General features: G+C 42.3%; 1 protein-coding gene across 4 annotated transcripts in view; it reads left to right on the top strand.

The window, feature by feature from the left end:
* LOC141110498 (uncharacterized) overlaps positions 1-24,080 on the top strand; it is a 69,837-nt gene that overhangs the window by 43,700 nt on the left and 2,057 nt on the right. For 3 of the 4 annotated variants that reach the window (XM_073601874.1, XM_073601877.1, XM_073601875.1), the window contains 6 exons: positions 3,243-3,305; positions 3,546-3,599; positions 14,919-14,969; positions 17,081-17,137; positions 22,212-22,302; positions 23,824-23,929. In XM_073601874.1, coding sequence (XP_073457975.1) covers positions 3,243-3,305; positions 3,546-3,599; positions 14,919-14,969; positions 17,081-17,137; positions 22,212-22,302; positions 23,824-23,929 — 422 coding nt within the window. The remainder of the gene's footprint in view (positions 1-3,242; positions 3,306-3,545; positions 3,600-14,918; positions 14,970-17,080; positions 17,138-22,211; positions 22,303-23,823; positions 23,930-24,080) is intronic. The other variant, XM_073601876.1, reaches the window with a different exon arrangement.

Genomic DNA, 24,080 nt, shown 5'->3' with positions numbered 1-24,080 from the left:
AACATTGTCTGGCAATGTCTACTCTAGATACTTTTTGCGAACTTAGCGGGCACTTTGGGGGGGGGGGCAAGCCAGGATGGCCAGCTTCAAGAGCCATCAGATGTGTTGGATCTGGTAATAAGCCGGCCTCAGTCCCAACTGAGGCCACATAGTTTGATGCATTTTTTCTTAAAAAGTTATGCAATATGCAGCATGCACGAAAGATGTGATTGATTTTATATTCCACCATGTTTATTGCAGTGAGGAATAGGCGGAATTGGCTGGCCATTATCCGGAAAGCGTTCTTCACCTCTCTTTTGGCTCTGGCCAGCCGGTAGTTAAAAACCGTCTGGTCCGGGGTGAGGGTCCTCATGGGGAATGGCCGCATCAGGTGATCACCTAGCCCAAACACTTCATCGGCATCAAAGACGAACGGGAGTCCTTCCATGTTCTCTTCAGCAGGTGGCAATCCCAAGCCACCATTCTGGAGCCATCTGTAGAACTCGGTCTGGGCGATGACTCCACCATCCGACATCCGGTCACTCTTCTCCACATAGAGAAACTTATATGTCACCAACACCACTGTCAACATCACTATACTATTAAACCCCTTATAGTTGTAATAGTATGACCCCGAGTTGGGGGGTGGGACTATGTGGACGTGTTTCCCATCAATTGCCCCTCCGCAGTTGGGAAAGTCCCACCACTGGGCAAATTGGGGAGCCACGGTCTGCCATTCCTGTGATGTTGAAGGAAACTGTGGAGTCAAACAAGAAAAATAAAATTAGTAATTTTGCACATAACATTGCAAGCAGATTAGACACAAAGATTCTTTGCCAACATCAGTATAACATTTATTTTAAGGAGCATTTAAAGACAAAAATATAAGGTCCACTTATCAAATTCCTCACCCCCTCTGATGGCCCATTGTAAAAACATTGTAAAAAATTTAGGGGGAGGGAGATGTTTTGGACAGATAACCCTCTCCACTTTATTGAGAGCTGAATGCATAAATAATGTGTTACTTTGACCAGCCCCTCCTTACACTATTGGCAGCCCACTGGACAGGTAAGAAGTGTCATAATAAAATAAAAATAATACACACTGTCCAAATTGAAGCACTTGTTTACACTCTGCAATTACCTATCAAGATAATAGGAGAACAAAACTTTAAACAGTACCATTTGAAAGTATTTTGGCAGGCCCTTTCAATACATGCTTTGGTGAATTCATCCATAAATATGAACACAAAAGAGGTAGATATAGTGTGTATGGGTTTGACAAAGTCAGCAGATAGAGGATTGGTATCGGTTGACTTAGCGGTTGGGAGGAGGGAGGGTTCCAAATTATTTGGGTACCCCAAAAAAAGCCTCTGGCACTCTGCATGAATTTAAGGACACAAATAACATTTGTACACATTTTAGGGGGTGTTTAGGGTAAAGCACTACTATGGAGCTGACAAAATACATTGTTCAGTGACTATGCTAGGTGTGTATGGGCCCAGGATAGCATGCCGGGGAGGTTAGTGAAGGCAAATATTCATGAAGGACCAAAAAAGGAACTTGAAAAACTTCCAGCCTGCATGATGACAAAGAGGACATTCACAGCATATTCCAATCATGGTTATTAGGGAATGATTAAATAAATACAATACATTAGCAAACATTAAATACATATAATGTGATGTTAAAGGAGAAAACTTACCTTAATATAGTCCTTCTGCAGGACCTGAATGATGGCAGAACAGGTCTCTGGAATAATTATCCCCAGAGCCTGGGGGGAGATGCCTGTCGAGAACTTGATGTCCTGCAGACTTCTCCCCATCGCCAAGTACAGCAACGTGGTGACTAGCCTCTGCTCGGAAGTGATGGCTTGCCGCATGCAGGTGTTCTGCTTCGTAATATAAGGGGACAGCAAAGCCAACAAATGGTAAAAAATGGGGTCCATCATCCAGAGATAATTCCTGAAATCATCAGGATTATTCTCCTGGATCTCCCGCAACAAAGGCATGTGCGAGAATTGGTCACGATGGAGTAACCAATTCTTCGTCCATGAACTCCTCCTCGCCCTGTTCATGGACTGGGCTTGGGTCAAAGTAATAAGAACCCCAACACCAAGCCCCTGCATAGCACAAACTCTACGAGGGGTACGTAACCGCAACATGGCTTCAAAATGTTCGGCTGGTCAGAACGAACTAACAGAACGCACTGAAAAACAGAAAGGCCTGAGAAGCGCGAGCTGAAAATCAGAAACGAGCGGACAAGAACGCACTGAAAAATCAAATACGTACTATAATAATACGCACTGAAAAACAAATGCAAACTGACTACACGCACTGAAAACCAGATACGAACCCACAAGCACAAACTGAAGAGCAGTAACGATCTGAAAAGCATGAGGCTGAAAAGCGCGAATCATCTCTCACCAAACTTCTACTAACACAAGATTAGCAGAAGGAGCCCAAAGGGTGGCGCATGTGTTGTACGTCAGCGCATTCTTGACGTTCGGAATTTCCGACAAGATTTGTGTGACCGTGTGTTTGCAAGAAAAGTTTGAGCCAACATCCATCGGAAAAAATCCATGGATTTTGTTGTCAGAATGTCCGATCGTGTGTACGTGGCATTAGTCTGCAGGGTTCAATATTGAGTTGGCCTACCCTTTGCAGCTACAACAGCTTTAACACTTCTGGGAAGGCTGTCCACCCCAAACTTACTCGTCCATGTCTTTTTGGACCTTGCTTTGTGCACTGGTCCAAATCATTTGGTGGAGGGGGGATTATGGTGTGTCTTTTAGGGGCTGGACTTGGCCCCTTAGTTCCAGTTAAGGGAATTCTTAAATCGTCAGCATACCAAGACATTTTGGACAATTTCATGCTCCCAACTTTGTGGGAGCAGTTTGGGGATGGCCCCTTCCTGTTCCAACATGACTTCTAGCACCAGTGCACAAAGCAAGAACTTTACCCCAATTACCCCAGATGAGATAGATAAAATAGCTTTAAAACAAGTCAATACTGACCTTTCTAGCTGCTGGTCCTGTGGAATAAATAGACTGTATGCCCAGCCAAAACATTTTTTTCTAGTTCTGGATAAAATTCAGAAGGTTTAGAAAGGAAGGGAAGGAAAGAAAGAAATTGAGGGAGAGAAATGACTGGTAAACTGTAATAACTGTTTTTTTTGCTTCCTTGTTTGTCTTTAGATATGCTTTATGTGCTCTGAGTTTGATCAGTTATACAGTATTTTTGTAACCAAATCTTTTCTCCATAGGAGATTCCAATGAGATGACCAAAGTCACCAATGACATTCAAGATATAAGTACCACCATTCAAGGTACCTTTACTCAGACTTGTCATGCATTGTGTGGTTATGAGATCTGATACTGTTAGTGTGCTAAGGGTAGCCTGTCATTACTGACCTTTCTAGCTGCTGGTCCTGTGGAGTAAATAGAATGTATGCCCAGCCATAACTTTTTTTTAGTTTTGGTTAAAATTTAGAAGGTTTAGGGAAGAGAAAGAAAGAAAGAGTAAGCTGTAATACATTACTTTTTTGCTTCCTTGTTTTTGTCTTTAGATTCTTCATATGAAACGGCCAATGGAAATCAAGATCAAGCTATCATCATTCCAAGTACCTTTACTCAGACTTGTCATGCATTGTGTGGATATGATATCCAATATTGTTAGCGTGCTAAGGGTAGCCTATCAACAATGGCATTAGGTGGTTGGCTTAGCATGAAAGGAAGTATTATCCAGGCCATGATCAATGAAATTTTTGTTTTTGTTAGTTAAGAAATCAATTACCCCAGATAAGAAAAGTTCACTGCAAGGATTTAACCACTTGCCCACCAGGCACTTTTACCCCCAAGAGTGGGACGACGTCATAAAAAAATTATCCCAGAACGAGAAAGCCGCTGCCTGCCCGTCATTTGAGAATACGGCGGGCGGGAGGTGGTTAAAGTGCATCTGTCCCAGACGTTAAAAAAAAAAGATTAAAAAAAATATGCACTTGTGCACTCCAAAATACATCAAAAATATTAATCCTTATAGCTGCAAACACTTAAAGAGGAACTGCAATCTGCTCACATAATTTTGTAATAAAAATATCTTTGCCATTCTGAAGCTTCCCTCCAACCACTTTGCATATTATTTTATATATACTGTGATTCTGTACTTGCCACATATGCTGCAGAAATCTCCCTCCACTGAATCTGGCTGTAACCATTTTAACTGTGGGCAGCTGATGGTGCTGCCTGTTCACTCCCTGGATTTACAAAAGACACACAGAGCCACACCTCCAGCTCTGCAGCCCTTTAGATCTCATTGGCCCTCTTATGACTCATCCCCCCCCTTCATGCAAACTCTCACGAGAGTGAGAGAGAGAGAGCTGTGCATGATGTTATAAGCCTAGGCTTTTTAACCAGACAAAAAACAGGAAGTGGGCTGTATAAGGTATTTACTGGCAGAAAAAAATGTTTTACTATCCAAAGTTAAAACAACAAGGGCAGAAGATTTAATAGATGGAAAGATGAAAACATTACTGAAGGTACGCTTTAAAGAAGGTATCCTTCCCAATTAAGTAAAATAATAAAAAATATACTGACACCATCCACTGCCCTACTGACATTGTCCAACTCCCCCCCCCCAAAAAAAAATCATTGTAAAAAAAAAAATACAAAAAAAAATTGTAAAAAAACAATTAAAAAAATTATATTGTAAAAAATAATAACAATAAAAAAAAGTGCTGACACTGTCCATTGCTCTACTGACACTGTCCACTGCCCTAGTGACACCATCCACTGGCCGCATTTTGAAAAAATGAAAAAAACAAAAAAATGAAATTGTAAAAAAAAATCATAAAAAAGTAATAGTAAAAATAAAGAACTACTGATACTGTCCACTGCCCTACTGACATAATACTGCACATAATACCCACCGCTGTATACTCCATAATCCTCACCTGCACATTCTACCCACCTAAATACACTCTGCACTTCTCTCCTGCACATACTACCCATCTCCATACACTCCATACCCCTCTTCTGCACATACTACCCACCGAACATACACTCCGCACTGTATATTCTTTATTTAACATTACTGCATTCTGCACCATGTAAGTCATCTTATATAGTGTACATACATTCAAAGTGAAAGATACTTATAAGATAATGAATGGGTAAATTATATAGTGTACTTATAATTCATAATAAGTGAAATAAAGTCAGTAGAAAGTCCAACTGAATTGTGATATGGTGTTCATCTGTGAATTTCACTCCAAAGGTGTCACCAGCATCCATCATCAACCAAAGCGTAGTGGGAGTGTCTGCTTACCAACCTGCCTTGACTCTCTTATTACAAGAGAAGTCATATACAGTAAAGCATATTTAATCACTCAAAGCTGCAATGCACTTCCCAGACCGCCCTCTCAACATTTAGTATGTCCACAATGAACAGGTATACCAGGACTCCAGCAGAAGATATTCTTGTGAAAAAAAGCAGGGACATCGCTCTCCATAGTTCAATAAAACCTTTAACGTATTTATTCAATATAAAGGTGCACTTACATACACATAAAACAAATGCGCATGAATAATACAATCACCAAGCCGGTATGGACTAGCAGTTCCGGGAGTGCGACGACGACGTCGGCATGAGACTCAGATTGACGCGTTTTGTCATCAAAAGACGTGTTACTGGGTCTTTTGGTGATGAAACGTGCCAGAGGGAGCCTCATGCCGACGTCATCACTCTCCCAGAATTTTTGGTCCATGCTGGCTTGGTGATTTTATTATTCATGCACATTTGTTTAATGTCAATGTACAGTAAGTGCCCCATTATATTGAATATTACTTACCAAAGTGCCTTGACCCTCTTATAACAAGAGAAGTCATATGAAGCATATGTAATCACTCAAAGTCGCAATGCACTTCCCAGACCGCTCTCTCGACATCTAGTATGGCCACAATGAACAAGTATACCAGGACTCCAGCAGAAGATATTCATGTCAAAAAGGCAGAGACATGCCTCTCCATAGTTCAATAAAACCTTTTATAAAACGTATTCATTCAATATGAAAGTGCACTTACATTCACAAAAAACAAATGCGCATGAATAATAAAATCACCAAGCCGGCATGGACTGGCATGGACTGGCATGGACTAACAGTTCCAGGAACACATTGACGTCGGCATGAAGCTCTGCCCATGCGTTTCATCATCCAAAGACCCATTTCTCAGTCTTTGGATGACGAAGCGCACCGGGAGGAGCCTCATGCTGACGGCATTGCGCTCCCAGAACTATTGGTCCATGTTGGCTTGGTCATTTTATTATTCATGCGTGTTCATTTTATGTCAATGTAAGTGCACCTTTATATTGAATAAATATGTTAAAGGTTTTATTGCACTATGGAGAGTCAAGTTCTCTTTTTCTCACATAAATATCTTCTGCTGGAGTTCTGGTATACTTGCCTATTGTGGATATCCTAGGTGTTGAGAGAGCGGTCTGGGAAGTGCATTGCATATGCTTCATATGACTTCTCTTGTTATAAGAGGGTCGTGGCAATTTTGGTAAGCTGGATCTTGTTATTGGATTTTCTATGGACTTTATTTCACTTATTATGATAAACTATATGATTTACCTATTTATTATTTTATAATTATCTTTCACATGAAATGTATGTACAATATATACTCTTTTGTTATCTATCATTGTCCCTTTATTTAAATTTTTTTGGAGCAACACTTTTATTATTTTAAGTTAAAAAAGATGTTATACTTGTGCAGGGGCGTATCATGAAATCAGTGGGCCCGTGTGCAAGATAAAAAGGGGGCCCGAAGTGCACTGTGGCGAAATGTGGGCGTGGCTTACATTTCACCAAATATTGGCCGTGGCTAAATGGTGTGTGGTTTAATAGAATCTGAGATGACTTACATGGTTCATAATGCAGTAATGTAAAAAAGGAATGTACAGTGCGGAGTGTATGGTCGGTGGGTAGTATGTGCAGAAGAGGGGTATAGAGTGTATGGAGTAGACATGTGCGATTCGTTTCATACGAATCGCAAATTTGTACGAATTTCCGGAAATTCGTACATTCGGGGGGATCCGAAATATGAATTGCTATGCTTCCGAATTTTGTACGAAATTTCTTTTACGAGTTTCGGATCCAAATTCCATTACAATGGAAACGTGACTGGTGTTTTGTTGACCAATCAGAGGTTTTCTTCTGCTGCTGAGTGAGGGTTGGGAAAATTACCTTTTTTAATATGGGAGTGGGAGACTGGTACTGGTAGTTGATGGGAGATTCAGAATCGGACAAAATAAGAATGTTCGTTAATTACGATTATTCGTTATGATGAAGTTAAAAACCCAGGAAGTCAGCACAGTACAGGGATGGTGGGAGCCCCTCATAATGATAAATTTATCATAAGGAATGTTCATAATTGTTACGAAAATGTGAACAAACTTTTGTATTTCGTACAAATCCAAATTGCATTTCGGACACGAATTACGAAGTATGAATTAACGGCTAATACGAAACAGAATGGAACGAAACAAATTTATTGACGGTGCACATGTCTAGTATGGAGATGGGTAGTATGTGCAGGAGAGGAATTTGGAGTGTAAGGAGGTGGGTAGTATGTGCAGGAGAGAAGTGCAGAGTGTATGTAGGTAAGTAGTATGTGCAGGAGAGGATTGTGGAGTGTATAGCGGTGGGTATTATGTGCAGTATTATGTCAGTAGAGCAGTGGACGGTTTCAGTAGTTCTTTATATTTATTACTATTTATTTTTTATTTTCTTTTACAATTGAATATTTTTTTTTTTTTTTCATTTTTTCAAAATGCTTTTTTGGCAGCCAGTGGATGGTGTCACTAGGGCAGTGGATAGTGTCAGTAGAGCAATGGACAGTGTCAGAATTTTTTTTAATTTTTTGCAACATTATTTTTTTAATTAATTTTTACAATTGAATTTTGTATTTTTTTTTTTTACAATTATTATTACAGTGTCAGTAGGGCAGTGGATGGTGTCAGTTTTTTTGTTTTGTTTGTTTTTATTATTTTATTATCTATTTTTTTACAATTGTTTTGTCTATTTATTTTTTGATATTTCCGTTAATATTTATTCACAGTGCTTCTGGGGAAGAGGGAGGGGGGTATGAGGCAGGGGATGGTGTCAGTAGGGCAGAGGTTGGTGTCAGTAGTTTTTTTATTTTTATGTATATATTTTTTTACAATTTAATTTGTTTTTAATTTTTTTTCACATTGCTTTTTTGGTGGGGGTTTGGGGCAGTGGACAGTGTTGACAGGGCAGAGTTGTCAGTAGTTTACTTAATTTTTGCAAAGCTTTTTTAATACTTTTTGTAATTTTGGTGAGATATCAGGGGTTTAAACAGACCCCTGAAATCTCCCCTTTGAGACAGAGAAAGGGACAGAGGACAAAGATTCCCCAGTCCCTTTTTCAGCAGCCTCAGCATTAACAATGAATGAACAGGAGGCAGCGCTTCCTGTCCATTCATAAACTGCGCCGATCTTACTCTGCTCAGTTATCACAGGACACAGAAGCGATCGGTAACGATCGCTCTCTATGTCTAATTCAGAAAAGGAAGGGGCCGGTAAATCACAAATTTACCAGCATCTTCCTCCGCTCTCCATCCTGACACATCCCCCCACAGTCGGCAAGAGAGGAAAGGAGGAAAGCCGGCTGCGGAGTGACAAGGGGGGGCGGAGAAGGAGTACATATTGGGCAGGAGGAGAAGGGGGGGGCAGAGGAGGAGAACGGAGGCAGAGAACACAGGGAACAATCGGGGATGATCGGTGCTGCGGGAGGGACAGCTGTAAGCACCAATAGACGCGGCATGGAGAGGAGGAGATTCAACTGTCAAGCCATGCAGGGAGATCGGTGCTTACAGCTGTCCCTCCTGCCGCTCCGATCATCCCCAGCTGTAAGCCAGAGGACCATCCATTTGTGCAGTGTGGGTCACAGTGCCCCCCCCCTCGGGGGGGGCCGTTTGCAGTAAACACCCTGCACACATGGATGATACGCCACTGTACTTGTGGTATTGCAGAGTGGTCCCTTACCTCCACTTTCAGAGTCCTCCGCCAACACCGTCTTCCCCTCCTTTCCTGCTGGCACTAAAATAGCAAGCCATGTGCTATGAGGGCACCCTTGTGGGCAGACTCCCAAACAGGGCTGAGTGCATCCAGAGACACACACAGCGTGCCTAACTCCACCCCCCACCCTTACTTTTCTTAGGGTTTGAATGGACCCAAAAAGATATCCCACCACCCTGTGTGGACTCTTGTGTATTAAAATCAGTTAGAAGTGAACATCGTTTTGCACAAATGAGTTAATGATGCAAAACGAGGTTCACTTCTAAATGATGTGATGACTTTATTTTACAAAAACACCTTGAGGTCACATCCAAAAAAAACTCACAAGGAGGGGGAGGTGAACATTAGCACATTGGCACAAAGTGGGCACTGAACATGCAAACAATCATCACGTAAGAGAGGAACTAAATCATGAACAATATTAAGACAAATGAATTGGAATAAATGGCTCATAAACCAGAGTTCATTAACCACTAAAGTCCATAAAAATCTGGCTATGGCTCACTGAGGCAGCTCCGTGAAGAAGAAGCAAGAAACAGCTCTGGAGGAAAAGCAAGAAAAAGTACAGGTGCCTTCTAAGCCTTCTAAGTGTAGCTGTATGCAGGGCCATCTTTAGTATTGATTGGACCCTGGGCAAACATTTTCTTAGGCCCCCCAAAAAATCAGTTTACTGCAGCAGATCAGGTAGCGATTGCGATTGGTTGCCAGAGGTTACAGCATATCATTACCGCTCACTGATTAGTTGCTAGAGGTTACAGCACATCATTTGCTAAATGTTTGATAGTCGTTACTGCACATCTTTACCGCTGACTGGTTGCTAGAGGTTACAGAACATCATTACAGCTAACTGATTGGTTGCTAGAGGTTACCATACATCATTACTGATAATTGGTTTCTAGCGGTTACTGAAAATCATTCTTGCTCACTGATTGGTTGCTAAAGATTACAGCAGATCATTAATGTTCACAGATTGGTTGCTAGAGGTTACTGCACATCATTATCTCTGCATCAAATTGTGGGTGTGGCCAAACTGCACTAACATTGAGGCATTGTTACATACTAGGAGTTTAGTAGTGAACAATATACAGAAGAGTGTGCTACGTACAGAGTGCAGGGTTGAGGGGTGCGCTACATGCCAAGTTGAGGGTTGCGCTATATGTAGGGTTGAGGGGTGCATTATGTGCAGAGTGCAGGGTTGAGGAATGCGCTACACGCAGAGTGCAGGATTGAGGCGTGCACTACGTGCAGAGTGCAGGATTGAGGGGTGCGCTACGTGCAGAGTGCAGGATTGAGGGGTGTGTTATGTGCAGAGTGCAGGATTAAGGGGTGTGCTACGTGCAGAGTGCAGGATTCAGGGGTGCGCTATATGCAGAATGCAGGATTGAGGGTTGCGCTACATGCAGAATGCAGGATTGAGGGTGCGTTACATGCAGGGTGCAGGATTGAGGGGTGTGCCACGGGTGCGCTACGTGCAGAGTGCAGGATTGAAGGGTGCGCTACATGCAGAGGGGTGAGCTATGTGCAGAGTGCAGGATTGAGGGGTGTGCTACGTGCAGAGTGCAAGATTGAGGGGTGCGCTATGTGGAGAGTGCAGGATTGAGGGGTGCACTACTTGCAGAGTGCAGGATTGAGGGGTGTGCTATGTGCAGAGTGCAGGATTGAGGGGTGCGCCATGTGCAAAGTGCAGGATTGAGGAGTGCGCTACTTGCAGAGTGCAGGATTTAGGGGTGTGCTATGTGCAGAGTGCAGGATTGAGGGATGTGCTACATGCAGAGTGCAGGATTGAGGGGTGCGCTACGTGCAGAGTGCATGTGCAGAGTGCCGGATTGAGGGGTGCGCTGTGTCCAGAGTGCAGGAGTGAGGGGTGCGCTATGTGCAGAGTGCAGGAGTGAGGGGTGTGCTACGTGCAGAGTGCAGGATTGAGGGGTGCGCTATGTGCAGAGTGCAGGATTGAGGGGTGCACTATGTGCAGAGTGCAGGAGTGAGTGGTGCATTATGTGCAGAGTGCAATATTAAGGAGTGTACTATGTGCATAATGCATGGTTGAGGGAGTGTGCTGTACATCCAAGTCCAACCCCAAGCCCCTCAGAGAAAAAAGATCTCCTCCCCTCGGAATAAAGTTTAGAGCTCACCTCACTCAAACAACAGAGTGGTGCTGCAGAAGAGCTGTGATGTCCGTGCAGGGTGTCGGTCTCGGGCGGAGCTTCCGCATGTATAGGTGCCCTGCCCCTCCCTCCTCTGCTCACACAGTGATTGATGTGTGGAACAGTGAGGGGTCTGAACAGCCACACAGAGAGGAGCGCTGTCACTTGTAAATACAGAAGCAGTGCTCCTCTCCAGGATTACAGTAGTGACTTGTGAGCAGCCAGCGTGATCAGCGCCAGAGGTGGCGGAACTCCTTCAGGCAGCGGGCAAGCTGTTTGGGCCCAAATAACAATGACTGGACCCAGGGCAGCTGCCCCATTTGCCCCACGGTAAAGACGGCCCTGACTGTATGGTAGGGGTTTAGTACAATAAAATCAGAACTACTTACAAGTGTAGTATATATTCAGGCATGTACAGTAGCTCTAGTACTGTAGGATAGTCCTTGGTAGCACAATCAAGGGGGGTCCACAGGGGACGGGGCCATCTATCCAGTGTTTTGGATGGTCGCGCCGGTCGATTTCGGCGCTTCCTAGTCCGTGGAACTGTAAGAGAAGCTTAGTGCGAACCAGGACACTACATGTTCACGCTAATGCTTATGAGCAAAGGCTCAATGCAGGACGGGCATTAGCATGCATGTGCAAACGTATTTACGTGTGCCAAAGAAGAATTGGGCATATGTGCATGGGCACATACACACGTGCATGCACTAGCGCCAAACTGCCTATTTAAGCTGAACTGTGGCAAGAACAGATTGCTGAGTGGTCATCAGCTAGTTCCTGTTTACCTGAGGCTTGACCTGCTATATCTGCCTATTCATGCTTGACCCAGGTTGCCTTTGACCAATCTCCGGATTCCCTCCCGTGACCTCGGCTTGTACTCTGACTCTGCTCTTGTCTTGTGTTTCTGTACCATGCTGCCCGGCTGTTGATGACCTCTTGGCTTGCATCCCGGCTACACTCTGGCCTACTGATCAAGCTTCACTGTGTTCCAGTCCCTGGTTCCTGTCTGATTATCCACAGTCATCTGTTCCCTGCAAACCTCAGCTGGCGCTGCCTGTTATACCGAGCCTCGTGCCACTCTGTGTCCTCACACCTCCTGTCATCACTAACAGGGGTGTTGGATAAGAGGTGCAAGAGAAGCCCCCTCTACAGCTCGATCTCCACCAGGTACGTGACAGAAACACACATGGTAGGGCAGAGATGACGTCACTTCCTGGACGCAGGTGTAGAAGGTGAAAAAGAGAAAACATCAGACCCAACTACAACACCATCAACAAAAAATAGCAATGGCTTGTTATAATCCCTCTGTACTGAAAAACATGATATAGGGTAAGAATTCTATTTATGTGCTCCCCTACTATAGAATGCCAACTTATCCCACATACTGTATATTTCTTATCTTGTTTTCATAGTAACATTCTTATTATATATTTCTTTTCATTTATGCATCTGACCTTCATTGAAGGGTTTTTGGATTGGCCCTCAAGGTGTTTTTGTAAAGTAAAGTCATCAAGTGAATCATATCTTCCACCTTCGATGTGCATACGTCCTATATGTGTGCTGACATTCATGTGCACTGTGTCTTATTTATAGACTGCAAAGAAGGTGAAACATCATCCTCAACTCCACAACCAAAAGGAACTGATAATGGCTTACTATAGTCTCTCTGATCTAAGAAGCATGATGTAGGATAAGATTTCTATTTATACACTCCTATACTACAGAATGCAAACTTATCCCACATTGTTATCTTTTTTTCTTGGTAGCATCCTTATTAGATATTTCAAAATGTTCTTTGTCTTTCCAGGCCATTTTTAGTCTTTGGTTGTGTGGGAAGAGAAGTTGGCATTGTATAAATTGAGCTGTTGCATTTCTTCATCTGTGTGAAAAAGTTAACTTTTTAAAAATTAAGATTTCCATTATATTTTAGTTACGCTTTCCCAAAATCCTAATTTTTTTACATTGGAAGATCCATATACACAGACCCCATGGATTATAATTGAATTTATTGTATTCCTCAAAATGGTTTATGTGCCAAAAATATTGGATTTCTTTTGTTAACCACTTAAGGACCGAGCCTCTTTCTGAGATTTGTTGTTTACAAGTTAAAAAAGGTTTTTTTGCTAGAAAATTACTTAAAACCCCCAGACATTATACATTTTTTTTTTCTAATACCCTATAGAATAAAAAGGCGGTTGTTGCAATACTTTCTGTCACACCGTATTTGCGCAGCGGTCTTACAAGCGTATTTTTTTTGGGAAAAAATACACTTTTTTGAATTAAAAAATAAGACAACAGTAAAGTTAGCCCAATTTTTTTTATTTTGTGAAAGATAATGTTACACCGAGTAAATTGATATCCAACATGTCACGCTTCAAAATTGTGCCCGCTCGTGCAATGGCGACAAACTTTTACCCTTAAAAATCTCCATAGAGGACGTTTAAAAAATTCTACAGGTTGTATGTTTTGAGTTACAGAGGAGGTCAAGGGCTAGAATTATTGCTCTCGCTCTACCGATCGCGGCGATGCCTCACATGTGTGGATTGAACACCGTTTTCATATGCAGGCGCTACTCACACATGCGTTCGCTTCTGCACGCGAGCTCGGCGGGATGGGGCGTGTTTAAAACATTTTTTTTTCTTATTTATTTTACCTTTTGTTTTTTATTTTTACAAAAAAAATGTGTCACTTTTATTCCTATTACGAGGAATGTAAACATCCCTTGTAAAAGAAAAAAAGCATGACAGGACCTCTTAAATATGAGATCTGGGGTCAAAAAGACCTCAGACCTCATATTTACACAAAATTTACACACTTATGCAATAAATAAACAAACAAAAAAAAATTTGTCATTAAAAAAAATGGCCCTTTAAGAGCTATGGGTGGAAGTGACTTTTTGACGTCGCTTCTGCCCTGCAATTTCATGGGGACGGGTGGGGGCCATCTTCCCCTCACTCATCTCCATGCACAGCCACAGAGAGAACCCGATCGCCTCCTCCACTGCCAACGGCTCCGTTAAGCGTCGGAGGGCACCGGAGCATGGCGTAAGGGGGGGCCTCTCCCATCGCCGATAAAAGTGATCTTGCGGTGAATCCGCCGCAGAGACCACTTTTATCTTGTAGCGGACCGCTGGCTAAACACGAAGATACCAGGGTTATGGCAGCTAGCTGCTGCCATAACAACGATATCCCCCATCAAAGTAAGGACGTATATCGGCGTGCTGTGGTCCGGAAGTGGTTAAAGTGTTGCTAAACCCACAACAGTAAAATTAGTCTATCTATACAGTAAAGCATGCTTGTTATACTCACTAAGCTAAGAGGTTAATCCTCTGCATTGTGTAAAAAGGCTGTTTGATCCTGTCTTCTCTGATCCTCCCCTCCTTGCTCTGTCCCCAATCCATCTCCTGATAGTACAAAGCCTTTGGGGCACTCTGCACATGCTCAGTTTGGTGTGTATTGCTAGAGAGTTTTTATTTTTTATTTTGGGGGAGTGCATGTGATCAGCACTCTCCAGACAGAGGATCAGGGGTCAGGCAGCCTTATAGGGCAGTCAGAGGAAAATGAAAACTCAGACTGGATGTGACCCTCAAGGTGTTTCTGTAAAATTAAGTCATCAAGTGAATTACACCTTCCACATGATGTGAATATGTCCCATATGTGTACTGACATTCAAATGATTCTGTGTCTATTTTGTAGTCAGCAAAGAACAGGAAGCATTATGCTCAACTACACATTCGCAACAAACTGGTAATGGCTTATTATAATCTAAACTGAGAAAAATTACATAGAATAAAAATTCTATTTATACTCTTTCCCACTACAGAATGACAACTTATCTCAAATACGTTTCTTGTTTTATTCATATATCCTTTTTATTTCTTTCTAGATGTCTTTCTTTGTCTTTTCACACAATTCTGCACCAGACTTTGCACTCTCCAGTTTTAGTAGATCAACCCCTATATGTCCCAGCAAGCACTGGGATTTACAGACATTTAGAGGTAGAAAAAAAAATCTCAGAGCCAGTGCGTTTAGGAGAGAAGCGTTTTTTCACACAAACGTCCCTAGGCGTGTGTAAACATGCTTCAGTGCTAGGCGCGTTTAGCTCTTGAGCATGCATTCATTCCATTGGCCAGAATAAATGAATATTCTGGGCAATGGAATGAATACCCATACGCTAAACACACATAGACGCAGGGCTTTTTTTCTCGGAGAATAGGTGCAGGAACTCACCCCTGTTTGAGTCACCCCTTGTTTCTACCCCTACCCACCTCTGACCACCGTCCCTTGATTCCACCCCCTACTCACCTACCAGTAATGCCCCTTTTAGAGAATACAGAACCAAGTATCATTTTGTGGTGCTAAATCATTTGTATGGAACATGTTAATGATAAAATGAAAAGCAGTAAAATGGATCCCCTGCAGCCAGGAACAATAGAATGCCAGCAATAGATCCCCACACAGCAATAGACTCCCCCCAGCAACAATAGATTCCCTGCAGCAACAGTGAACCACCCACAACAAAATATCCACCCAAGCAACATTAACCCCCCCCCCCCCCCCAGCAGCAACAACAGATCTCCCAGCAGCCAGCTAGGAACCCCAAATTTGGTGTGCAAACCCAGTGGAACGAGCACTACAACATATCCAAAGCTGGGGTTTGGAAAATGTCAAGCACTTTTCTGCAGCAGAGAATGACATTTTCCGAACCGATTTGGGACCCCGTATCTCGGGGCCACTTGATGCTAGGAACCCCAGATTTGTAGTGCTAGTTCCAATGGGTTTGCACACCAAATTTGGGGTTCCTAGCTCCAAGTGGCCCCAAGATACGGGGTCCCAAATCGGTTCGGAAAATGTAATTCTCTGCTGCAGAAAAGTGCTTGACTCGAGTATAAGTCGAGGGGGGCATTTAGAGCACAAAAAAAATGTGCTGAAAAACTCGGCTTATACTCGAGTATATATGGTATATATTAAAATATATTGATCTAAACTCAAGAGCTGCTATCACTAAAGAAGGGAAGTCACGTGACGCGCCGGGTCTGGCCAGGTCTGTGACGCCACTTTTGGCTCTGACAATACCCAGAAGGTTTGGTGTGGAAGTGATTAATGGCCGTTTGTTTTACTGTGGTGTGCTTTTTGGGTCCAATCATACCCTGTATGTATCAGGGAATAATTGGACCCCAAAAAAGCACACACCGCCTTGTCTGGACTCTTGTGTACTAAAATCATTTATAAGGGAACCTGGTTTCCCATAATTCACTCATTTGTGCATCTTCCCCCTTAGGCTCCATTCACACTAGCGCGTTTTTTGATGCATTTTGCATTTTGCAGAAATGCACGGGAATTTTTTAACATGGGTTCCTATGGAACATGTTCACATCAATGCCTTTTTGTTTCTCTGCATTTTTGGAAAGGGTCAGGGACTTTTTTTCATGCAAAATGCAGCATTTTGCATGTAATAGAATTCAATGGACAAGCATCAAAAACGCAAGTGCAGCGTTTTTGCAGCGTTTTTGCAGCGTTTTTGATGCGTTTTTGCCTTTTTTTTGTTTTTTTTTTTTACTTTTTTTAAAAATAAAAAACGCAAAACGCAAATCGCGGCAAAAACGCCGCAAAAACGCCGCAAAAACGCCGCAAAAACGCTGCTCAAAAACGTGGCAAGCATGAAAAAAAACCTCCAAAAACGCCCAAAAGCAACATGCATAGGTGTGAATCGAGCCTTAGTGAAGGGTTTTTAGATGTGACTTTCAAGGTGTATTTGTAAAATGAACCTTCTTTTAGTGTGGTCATCAATTGAATCATACCTTTGATGTGCATACTTCCTTGTACTGACATTTAAAGGATTTTGTGTCTTATATAAGGTGACCCAAAAGGTGGCAAAACATCAGACCCAACTCCAGCACCATCAACAAAAAATGGTAATGGCTTATTATAATCTCTCGGAAATGAGAAACGTAATATAGGATAAGAATACTATTTTTGCGTTCTCCTACTTCAGAATGCCAACTTATCCCACATACTGAATATTTCTTATCTTTTCATAGGAAATTTCTTATTTCATTCTTATTATATCTTTCTAGACAATTATTTGCCTCTGGTAACAAAATTTGAATGGGTAAAAATAGCTGGCATTCTATAAGTGGAGCTGTTGTTTTTCATCATCTGTGTCAAAAAGTTATTTCTTGTAATTATTAACCGCTTGCCGACTAGCCGCCGCAGAATCACCGTTATGTTATGTCGCTTCCTTTTTCAGCCACTAGGGGCACGCCCCCTGCTCGCCCACGGAGCCGATGCAAGTACCCGGCGGTCGCAATCACGGCCGAGCTCCCGCGATCGCTCAGGGCACACCGAGAAACGGCATCTGTGTGTGTAAACGGTTTTTACGGTTCTCTGAGGGGAGAAGAGACAGATCGTCTGTTCATACAAAGTATGAACAGCGATCTGTCATCTCCCCTGCACAGTCCCCTCCCCCCTTCAGTTAGAACCCACACTAGGGAACACAATTAACCCCTTGATCGCCCCCTAGTGTTAACCCCTTCCTTGCCAGTGACATTTTTACAGTAATCAATGCATTTTTATAGCACTGGTCGCTGTATAAATGACAATGGTCCCAAAAATGTGTCAAAAGTGTCCGACGTGTCCGCCATAATGTCGCAGTCCTGATAAAAATCACAGATCGCCGCCATTACTAGTAAAAAAAAAATTATAATAAAAATGCCATAAAACTATCCCCTATTTTGTAGACACTATAACTTTTGCGCAAACCAATCAATATACGCTTATTGCGATTTTTTTACCAAAAATATGTAGAACACCTATCAGCCTAAACTGAGAAAAAAAATTTTTTATTTTTTTATTTTTGGGGGATATTTATTATAGCAAAAAGTAAAAAATAATGCATTTTTTTCAAAATTGTCGCTCTTTTTTTGTTTATAGTGCAAAAAATAAAAACCGCAGAGGTGATCAAATACCACCAAAAGAAAGCTCTATTCGTGGGGAAAAAAGGACGTTGATTTTGTTTGGGTGCAACGTCGCACGACCGCGCAATTGTCAGTTAAAGCGACGCAATGCTGAATCGCAAAAAGTGCTCTGGTCAGAAAGGGGGGTAAATCCTTCCGGGGCTGAAGCGGTTAAGATTTCTATCATATTTTTGGTACATTTTTATAAATTACCTTTCAAGGGGGATTTCAATTCATAACCCACAGTTTTTCTACATTAGAAAAGATCGGTATATGCAGACCCAGTGGATTATCATTTTCTTCAATGTATTTCTCAAAATATTTTATGTGTGCAAAATATTGGGAAAAAAAATTAATTTCAGTTCCGAAAACCTTAACCAGGGCATAGAGAATCACAGAAATAGAAATATAATATTTTAAACAATATAGCAAATGAAAACAAGTCAATACAAGTCATTTGTTTGTAAAGCACCCTGTACAATTTTACAAAATAGTTTATATATTGATCCACATTAGGCTACAAGTCAGCATTGGAAACTTCTATATTGCTGTGATGAAAAGTTGCTTTTAAAGTTTGTCTGTGTTGGTGTGCTTACGTGAAAGTGAGGGGTTTTTTTTGGCATTGTTTGTAATAGAACTAGCAGAGCTTAACTACTTGCCTACTGGGCACTTTTACCCCCTTCCTGCCCAGGCCAATTTTAAGCTGTCAGCGCTGTCACACTTTGAATGACAATTGCGCGGTCATACATCACTGTCCCCACAACGAGATTTTTATCATTTTTTTTTAGACAAATAGAGCTTTCCTTTGGTGGTATTTAATAACCATGGGGGGGGGGGGGTTTATTTTTTGCTAAAAAAAATGAAAAATACCGAACATTTAGAAAAAAAAAAAAGTTTTTCCTAGTTTCTGTTGTACGATTTTGTAAATAAGTAATTTTTCTCCTTCACTGATGTGCGCTGATGAGGCTGCATTGATGGGCACTGATGAGGAGGCACTGATATGCAGCACTGATAGGCGGCACTGATGGGAAGCACTGATAAACATGCACTGATGGGCACTGAAAGGCAGCACTGACTGGTATCACTGCTGGGCACTGATTGGCATCACTGCTGCGCCCTGATTATGTATGCAGATGATCGGCTCTCCTCTCTTCACACGCTGTCAGGGTCAGGAAAGTAATGCCAATAACCGATTGATTGGATACAGCTGATCACATGCGTAAAGAGACTTGTCATCAGCTCTTTATGGAGATCGGTAATGTGCCATGTCCCATGCACAGAGTGCACCACCGGTCACCATGATGACGTCATCCCAGAACGAGAGAACCACCGCCCGCCGGTCATTTGACGATATGGTGGGTGGGAGGTGGTTAAAGTGGTTCTTACGGCAGAAGGTTTTTTACCTTAATGCATTCTTTGCAGGGGCAGGCCGTGCTCTTTGTCTGAATGGATATTGTCTATTTCAGTGATGGCGAACCTTGGCACTCCAGATGTTTTGGAACTACATTAGCCATGATGCTCAACTACACTGCATGAGCATCATGGGAGATGTAGTTCCAAAACATCTGGGGTGCCAAGGTTCGCCATCACTGGTCTATTAACAGGAGCTTGGGAGCAAACCTGCTCGAGTGCCCCCATAGCAAGAGGCTTGCTATTGGGGGGACTTGGCAAGGGGGAGGAGCCAGGACTGAGAAGAAGAAGAAGAAAAGGATTGGGGTAGGTCTGTGCAAAACCATTGCACAGAGCAGGTAAATATAACATGTTTGTCAATACGACCTTTAGAATCACTTTCATTTTTAGTTCATTGTCTGTTAGTCTATGTCGTTGAGTTCATGCCTTGGGGGCAGAATTTCCTGAGAGCTGGGCTTAAAAGAGATCCTGTCACCAGACCATTCAGTTCAACAAAAATCTTCCAATAAGATTATATGTGCATTTATCGTACAATATACATCTTATTTACCAGTAAAAACCTACCTGGTGTAGACCTCCAAAAGTTACGAGAATTCTGCTGGGTGCCACCATCTTGGATGTGACGTTAGCGGCCCCAGCAGACACAGAGCTGACAGTCAGGTGACACTTTATACTATTCCTATTCCTATTATACTATTCATACCATGCATGTAGGGAGGCAGGGAGAGGGCAGGAGGACCTGGGCCAGAACAGACAGTATGTAGACACGCCCAAAAAAGGGGATGGCAAAGGAGGGAAGAAAATGTCTCTTCGCAGATTCTCAGATTCCTAAGCACATTGCAAGTGAATAAAAAATGTTTATGGAAGGAAAAACATGCAGTGAGCATTTAAATACAAGTTACACTGACCAAAATTATAAACGCAACACTTTTGTGTTTGCCCCTATTTATCATGAGCTGAACGCAAAGATCTACAACATTTTCTATGTACACAAAAGGGCTATTTATCTCAAATATTGTTCACAAATCTGTCTAAATCTGTGTTAGTGAGCACTTCTTCTTTGCCGAGATAATCCATCCACCTCACAGGTGTGGCATATCAAGATGCTGTTTTGGAGGGGGGTCGGGGGGGCCAAAAACCAGTCAGTAACTGGTGTGACCGCCATTTGCCTCGTGCAGTGCAGCACATCTCCTTCGCATAGAGTTGATCAGGTTGTTGATTGTGGCCGGTGGAATGTTGGTCCATTCCTCCTAAATGGCTGTGCAAAGTTTCTGGATATTGGCAGGAACTGGAACAAGCTGTCGTATACGCCGATCCAGAGCATCCCAAACATGCTCAATGGGTGACATGTCCGGTGAGTATGCTGGCCATGCAAGAACTGGGATGTTTTCAGCTTCCAGGAATTGTGTACAGATCCTTGCAATATGGGGCCATGCATTATTATGCTGCAACATGAGGTGATAGTTGTGGATGAATGGCACAACAATGGGCCTCAGGATCTCCTCACGGTATCTCTGTGCATTCAAAATGCCATCAATAAAATGCACCTGTGTTCGTTGTCCATAGCATACGCCTGCCCATACCATAACCCCACCGCCACCATGGGTCACTCGATCCACAACATTGACATCAGCAAACCGCTCACTCACACAACGCCATACACGCTGTCTGCCATCTGCCCTGTACAGTGAAAACCGGGATTCATCCGTGAAGAGAAGACCTCTCCAAAGTGCCAGATGCCATCGAATGTGAGCATTTGTCCACTCAAGTCGGTTACGACGACAAACTGCAGTCAGGTTGAGACCCCGGTGAGGATGACAAGCAGACGGTTTCTGAAAGTTTGTGCAGAAATTAATTGGTTATGCAAATTGATTGTTGCAGCAGCTGTCGGGGTGGCTGGTCTCAGACGATCTTGGAGGTGAAGATGCTGGATGTGGAGGTCTTGGGCTGGCGTGGTTAAACATGGTCTGCGGTTGTGAGGCCGGTTGGATGTACTGCCAAATTCTCTGAAACGCCTTTGGAGGTGGCTTATGGTAGAGAAATGAACATTCAATTCAAGGGCAACAGCTCTGGTGGACATTCCTGCAGTCAGCATTCCAATTGCACGCTCCCTCAAAACTTGCAACATCTATGGCATTGTGCTGTGGGATAAAAATGCACATTTTAGAGTGGCCTTTTATTGTGGCCAGCCTAAGGCACACCTGTGCAATGATCATGCTGTCTAATCAGCATCTTGATATGCCACACCTGTGAGGTGGATGGATTATCTCGGCAAAGGAGAAGTGCTCACTAACACAGATTTAGACAGATTTGTGAACAATATTTGAGAGAAATAGGCCTTTTGTATATGAAAAAGTCATAGATCTTTGTGTTCAGCTCATGATAAATAGGGGGATAAAACACAAAAGTGTTGCGTTTATAATTTTTCTTAGTGTAGTAACAGGGCTTTTTTAAGACTTTCAACACTTGCAGTATGTGAAAAATGTTATTTGTGATGGATGTTTGATGGTGTATGATGGTCAAGTAACCATTGATGAATTGTTCTGGACAACTAATTTATTTCTCAAAATTCTTACTTTTGCTTTGACTTAATTTTAGATTTTATGTCTCGTTTCATTTTTAGAAGTCGCGTATTGGATCATTGGACTAATATGTGGGATTATCCTTCTCCTCTTCATAATTGCTATTGTTCTTCTATACAAATTTTATATAAGGTATGTTTTTGGCTCACATATGGAGCTAAATTTAGCATTAACTATAGCCAATGCCTATAGACACCTCTTTTTAAAAGTTGGGTTTAAAATGACTATTTATTTTGCCCATACTGCATAGAGCAAAATAATAAAGGGTATTTAAAGTATGGGTATATCTCAAAGGTCTTCTTTATTTTGGACAGAGTAGTGAAAGGTTAAAGCTCTTATTCTATGTTTTACTGTCTGTCACACTGCAGACCTTTCCCTTCACTTCCTATCTTGGTAATGCAACAATGCAACACATGAAATGTTAGGTTAAATCTCCCAATGCATATAAAATGACAACTTATAGAAGGGGGAGGGTAGACTATCTAGCGGGACACAAACAGAAAAAAAACGCAAGACTGAAAACGATTTCGGACATTCTCTATGCAAAGCAAACAAAAATGCAAACCTGTAATCTAACTATCATGGACACAAAAAAATAAAATAAAAAAAATAACAGCTCTAACCAATCAATACTCAAGCCAAAACTAGGGAAAAGGGTTTTGGCTATACATAATGTGAACTTTAATTCTGCACCCTCTCCCCGACATAAAATACATCTTTCTTTTCCTCCATTTGGTGAAAGTGCAACACTTGGCAATTCCAGGCATAGGTCAATCTTCTCACCATACCAATCATTATGTGTCCAGCATTATAGCATGGGGTCAGGGAAGGAGTCCTTTGCCCTGTATTAATTTCAAAAAGTCAGTTTAGAGCTTACAAAGGACTATGTTCCCTTGGTGTGTGACAAACAGTGAGGGACCTGAGAAAGCCCAGTATATGCTGTTGTATGGGCGTAGGGTTATTGACCTTTTTACTTTTCTTTGCAAAGAGCTAGGACAAAGGCCATTTTCACCAGTCTGGAAAAATACATTTTAGGAGAACCCAGGTGGAAGATGGAAGAGGGAAAAACCAGAGCAGAGATAGAGTAAGGTTGTGGAAGACAACCTAAGAGATGAGATGATAAAGATGCAAGAGTAGGTGGAATGGGCTAAAATAGGACAGGACAAACCAAAATATGAGAAAAAAGCGCTGTTCAACAGAAAAATAATTAAATGACATTCCTTGCTAAAAGCGTGAAAGTTTTTTAGATGAACAAGGGCATACAGAGGCAAGGGATGGCGCCAACCCAATGGAAAGACCTGGAGGGGAAAGCTGAAAGAGTGACTGGGTGGCTCCTGGTAATCCGATCAGACAGCTTAGGCTGTGAGATGAAGGGTGTGCACAGCCAAACTCCCGGGGGTGAAAGAGAGGTCCATGTCCCAGCACGATGGCCCAATGGAGGGGCTGTAGATGGGGTCAGCTCCTGGGTGTATAGATCAGCTGCCTAGGGATCACAAGGCAGGTAGAACTGGCAGGGCACTGTTTGTGTGTAAAAATAGGACGGGAGGACCTCATTATCCAAGGGATGTAGTGTCAGACAAACAGTGAGAGTAGGATATTAAATTAGTGACAATACCACTTTAACATTCAGAGATATATATATTTTTTTTATAGAGAACAGCCAGATACTGAGTGCACTCAAGAAATTCCTTTACCCCAAGTTGTTCCACCAGATGACATGAGCCATTTATATGCAAAAGTCCAAAAGGCAAAATCCAAGGTTGGTGAACTAACCTAAAATGTATCTAAACCCGAAATCAAAAATGTGATATATTGTAGCTTACCGATAATTCGATGTTGTGTATAATTTCCAGTTACAGCTTCCAGGTTTTATTTTTTGCCAAAGCATAATTTAACTGAATTTGAAGTTA

The sequence above is a fragment of the Aquarana catesbeiana genome, linkage group LG10, assembly GCF_042186555.1.
Source record: "Aquarana catesbeiana isolate 2022-GZ linkage group LG10, ASM4218655v1, whole genome shotgun sequence".
Taxonomy (NCBI): Eukaryota; Metazoa; Chordata; class Amphibia; order Anura; family Ranidae; genus Aquarana; species Aquarana catesbeiana.
Note: the sequence above shows the minus strand (reverse complement) of the source record. Positions and strands in the feature narration are given on the sequence as shown.